This window comes from Protomyctophum parallelum (assembly GCF_964188405.1).
Source record: "Protomyctophum parallelum genome assembly, chromosome: 19".
Lineage (NCBI taxonomy): Eukaryota > Metazoa > Chordata > Actinopteri > Myctophiformes > Myctophidae > Protomyctophum > Protomyctophum parallelum.
Genome location: NC_139717.1, coordinates 28,835,728 through 28,840,727, shown reverse-complemented (window position 1 = coordinate 28,840,727; position 5,000 = coordinate 28,835,728). Strand labels below are relative to the sequence as shown.

Sequence of the window (5,000 nt, the reverse complement as noted above, 5' to 3'; positions counted from 1 at the left end):
TGATTGTCTTATTTTTAATACCCAGGACCCTCAGTTTGATATGCGATTAGGCCATAGACCCCCATAATGCTGAGTGTGCAAATGGAACCAAATGGACCCCTTATGGGTCCATTTGCCTTCCTATTACTAACTAATAATCGCTTAGCTGGCCTCAAGGACTGCTGGGGGTCCTCGGACATCATGTTGAGAAGAACCAGCGTGAATGTACTTAAAGCTACAGTACTACAGCAGTATAATGCTTCTTTGTTTGAATGACTTGCATGCTGGGGGCTCTGAATATATCCGTCAGTTTGAAACATTTGGCAGCCTCTTCCTCAGTAGCCTTTCTGTTCTTCCTGCTCCCTTTCAGCTCCACCTTTCATCTTTTTCTTCTTACTGAGTGTTGAAGATGGTCTGAGGAAGCAAACATCCGCTCCTTTTGTTCACTGCATGTGTCAATTTCTTTCTAATTGTAAATAAATCTATTTTTGTAAATGCCTCAACATTTTTTGTCAGTGTAAGAGCCTTTTCTATTTTTTCTAGATTGTAATTATAGGTAGCCTCTCACACCTGGTTCTATCTTTAGTAAGCCTTGAGACTTGACCAATAGCTTTTCATGACAACTGACAAAAGCCTATTAAAAAATCGTAACTACTTGAGCCCTATTTAATACTTTGTTTGGGAAACATTTATGAAAATGTAAGGCAAACCGGTAAGGCAGGTTTGGCCAACCCAATCCATCAGCAAAGCCTCACGTGACGTTTGTGCCACACTATCTATATAAATGGCAGCGCACGCACAGCAATGTTAATATGTTAATGAGTGTCACATGATGGCGCCTTTGTATAACAGAACCTTGACACTGTTCGTCTTTTCCACTTTTCTGCTTCTCATTGCCAGCAGTCCCACGGTGACAGCGGACGGTCTGTGCATCCAGAACGTGAAGAGAACCGTAGACCTGAGCACTCATCTCGCTAAAATAACTGCAGACATCCTCCTGTCCAACCGTGGAGGTTCTGCGGTGCAGAGCTTCACGTGGGCAGTGGAGCCCGACCTGGCACCTCACCTGGCACACGTAGCCGCTTCAGTGTGGGGTGATGCTGAAGAGGAGGATGGCACTCTTGGACTCGCGCAGACCACAATTCATGGACAACGTGGGCTGTTTTACGAGGTACAGTTGCCCTTTAGCATGGAAGCGGGTGCTAAGCTAAGAGTGAAAGTGGAGATGGTATTCAGCCACGTCCTGAAGCCCTTCCCGACGCACATCACCCAGGCCGAGCGTCAACTGGTGGTCTTCCGGGGAAACCACTACCTGTACTCCCCCTACCCCACCCTGAGCCAGAACACCCACGTCCGCCTGGCCTCCAAGGAGGTGGAGAGCTACACCAAACTGGGCGACCCCATCAAGTACAACGAGGCCATCCAGTACGGACCCTTTCGCAACGTTGCTCCTTTCAGCGAGGATGCGATGGAGATCCATTATGAAAACAACATGCCCTTCCTCGCCATCAGCAGCATGACCCGCACCATTGAGGTCTCTCACTGGGGTAACATCGCCGTGGAGGAGAGCATTGACCTGCTGCACACGGGGGCGCTCCTAAGGGGCCCCTTCTCTCGTTATGAATACCAGACGCAGCCTGACAGCGGCCTTTCATCCATCAAGTCCTTCAAGACCATCCTCCCTGCTTCTGCCCAGGATGTGTACTACCGGGATGAGATCGGGAACATTTCCACTTCACACCTGCGGGTGCTGGCGGACTCTGTCCAGATGCAGGTCAAGCCCCGCTTCCCCCTGTTCGGTGGCTGGAAGACGGACTACATAATCGGCTACAAACTGCCGAGTTATGAGCACCTCTACACCCAGCGTGATCAATATGCACTGAAGATGAGGTTGGTTGACCACGTCTTTGATGACCAGGTCATTGATTCCCTCACAGTGAAAATTATCCTGCCCGAGGGGGCCAGGAACATCCGTGTGGACACACCTTACCCAATTGACCGTATGCCAGACCAGCTGCACTATACATACCTGGATACCTTTGGCCGCCCGGTGTTGGTCGCCACTAAAACCAATATGGTAGAACAGCACATTCAGGACGTTGTGGTCCATTACACCTTCAATAAGCTCTGGATGTTACAGGAGCCTCTTCTGCTCATAGGGGCCTTCTACATCCTCTTCATCGCTGTTGTTATTTATCGCTCGGTTATCACCAAGGGGTCTGTACTGTCAAGTGGACGAGGTGGGGAACCGGTACAAATTGTCACGCGACAACAAGGCTCTCAAGGGAGAGGGCTCCAATCTGGCCGATGAGTCTGGGATGTTAGATGGGCAAGGTTTCAGCCCCATCTGGAGTCTGGGAGGTTAGATGGACAAGGTTTCAGCCACCCTCTTTGACCTCTATATGTCACCAAAATAGTTCAAATATATAAAACATACAAATAATTTGTGGAGGTATACTTCCTTGGCCTACACAGGTAGTGTACACAACACATTTTACTCTGATCAGTCCAGCAGTTTGTAAGATTAGCTCGCTCTTCTAGACCATTCTGCCTCCCATAGAGAAACACCATGAAAAAATATAAAACTGATAGGAACAGAATAGAAGATCACTATATAGGAAGGACCCCAGTGGCTACCAGACTGTAAGCTATTCTTTGGGGTCAAAACATGTCCTTTTTGATGACCATTTGCTGCACAATGCACAGTGCCTATCAGATAAAGGCTCAGAAAGCTCCAACAAATTACACAAAAAAATAAAGGAAATCTACACAACCAGTAATCATCATGCATGCTCAAAATGCGTGCATCAATCTTTTACTGTACTTGATCCATCCTGACAATTCTCACCACTTAAATCCCCAGCATCCGAATTGTGGAGGAAACTTTTGCAGACGTGTTGTGAGCTGCTTGTATGTGTTATTTCGTATCGACGATATATTTAATATACTGTAGAATTAAAACAGAAAATACACTATAGTACAAAGCCCTGAGGGACTCCGGTCCACCATATAGGGTTCAAATGGCTAAACTACGGTAGGTACTTTACGAGCTACTTCCCTTTGGCCCATGTCCACCAGCATCTGCCAGTTCCCTTTGGCCCATGTCCACCAGCATGTGCCAGGTCCGGCCCGGCTGCCTCCAGCTGTTCAAAGCTGGGCCTTGAGGGAATCTTCTGTCATCTTTGTTCCACTTTCCAAACAAAAGCAACTGACATATCTGAGTTGGTTGTTCTGGGCAGCTAGGCAAACTGATGGTTATTCTCCTGTTCTCCAGAGTCGCTGCCAGGCGACATGGTGTGTTGCCAAAATGTTCACCACGGGTGCGACTGCCAACCCCTAGCCGTGGGAAAGGTTTCAATCAACCCACTAAGGCTGTATGTTACAAAAGATAACTGTCTGTTACTGGGAAGGTGTGTAGGAAAACAAGCAGCACGTGAGTTGCTAGATAACTAGCCTAAATTATTATAAAAATGTATAGCCGAATAGAGCTAACATGAATTTATTTTCTTTTTTTTTAATTATAAACTGTAAAAAAGATAATACATTTCTTATAGATTGCCACAATAAAGGAGACAATCTGAAATTCACTCTCCGCCCTGCAGCCCAGTGCACCTGCATTGTCTATGTCTACACACAAACCCATGACGCCACTGCCAGTGCAAACTTGATATTCAGCATGGAAAAATGTCACACGTATAATAATGACTACCTGTAATCACATGGAAGTGAGTCACCCTTTGGTACCTACCGATCAATATCAATGTAGATCTTTTACACTTCCTAATACTCAGAGTCTCAGACACAAACTGTACATACACCCACACCACCCAAAGCATCTATCAGCTACCTCAACAAACCTTTTAAATCATAATTATTTTTGTCCTTCCTTTGAATGGCTAATGTACATCTTAAGTAGATGACATAGTATTGCTAATTTGGTGTCACAGAGAGAGCATGTTGTACATGCAGTGTACTGCACAATTCGTGTGGTGTGGCTCTGCAAGAGGATAGCCGTGCGTGCGTGCCGCGTGCGTACACTGCCAGTAGGTCACATTTCCTCCGTTTTGAGGGGTGCTAGACCTTCCAACATCTGGCTTTTGAATGTTACTTATATTGACATTTTCAATGGGCTTGTGATCGCGGTGAAACCGTGCCCAAATTTGAACTATACATCTGACACATCATAATCTGACACATCATAGACGCCTGACGTCATTGATCAGTCTGAGAGATGTTGCAAGCTGAGCACATGAAGTCTGAGATCCACATTGGAGCAGCCAAGTCAAAGATACACATTGGAGTCATGTTGTCATACTTGTGTATGTCGGTGTCAGGGAATCAGGGATAGGCTGATGACGTAAGTAAGGTACGTTTGGTGATCGGTTGGGTTTGTGTGTGTGTGTGTGTGTGTGTGTGTGTGTGTGTGTGTGTGTGTGTGTGTGTGTGTGTGTGTGTGTGTGTGTGTGTGTGTGTGAGAGTATACAGTATGTATGTATGTCGGGGTAAGAATGCCTTATTGGCTGCTGATGGTGATGTAACTAAGGTAGATTAAGGTACATTAGTTAAGAATCTTTCTGACATTAGTTAGTAGCAGTACTTGCGCGCTCTGCTTGCGCGCAAGTACTTGTGTGCCAGGCACAAATTGGCACCATAACAGAGTGCATTTCTAGTTTACCATTTATTTCTTTTTTATGACTTTATTTGGACAGTAGGCAGAAGAAAGATGGAATAGAACCTCAGCAGGGGGTTCAACAGGACTAATTAACCACAGCCTCTCTGGTGACTATAATGCAACCTCACAGCAATCCAAGTTTGTGTGAGTATTAGATACAGTATGGCACGTGCGTTTGTTTTCACTGAGGAGTCTCGTGTGTGCGTGTGCGTGCGTGTGCGTTTGTGTGCGTGCGTGCATGTGTGTGTGCGCACGCGCATTTGATGCCACACGTTCCCAACAGATAGATAGTGGCAAAGATAGATGCTTTCTTTCTCCTCCAGCTGTGCATTGGGTGCCCTTGAGTTGA

At 46.3% G+C, this 5,000-nt stretch overlaps 3 protein-coding genes across 4 annotated transcripts in view; 2 read left to right on the top strand and 1 right to left on the bottom strand.

Annotated features, from left to right (window-relative positions):
- vgll2a (vestigial-like family member 2a) overlaps positions 1 to 5,000 on the top strand; it is a 436,332-nt gene that overhangs the window by 260,807 nt on the left and 170,525 nt on the right. The window lies entirely within an intron of this gene.
- gphnb (gephyrin b) overlaps positions 1 to 5,000 on the bottom strand; it is a gene marked incomplete at its 5' end in the record, with an annotated part of 127,483 nt that overhangs the window by 70,310 nt on the left and 52,173 nt on the right. The gene's annotated exons all lie outside the window — the stretch shown is intronic.
- Positions 812 to 5,000, top strand: part of LOC310876366 (dolichyl-diphosphooligosaccharide--protein glycosyltransferase subunit 1-like) — a gene marked incomplete at both ends in the record, with an annotated part of 4,849 nt that continues 660 nt past the window's right edge. The window contains one exon of the mRNA XM_083789893.1: positions 812 to 2,196. Within this exon, the coding sequence (XP_083646019.1) occupies positions 812 to 2,196 (1,385 nt within the window). The remainder of the gene's footprint in view (positions 2,197 to 5,000) is intronic.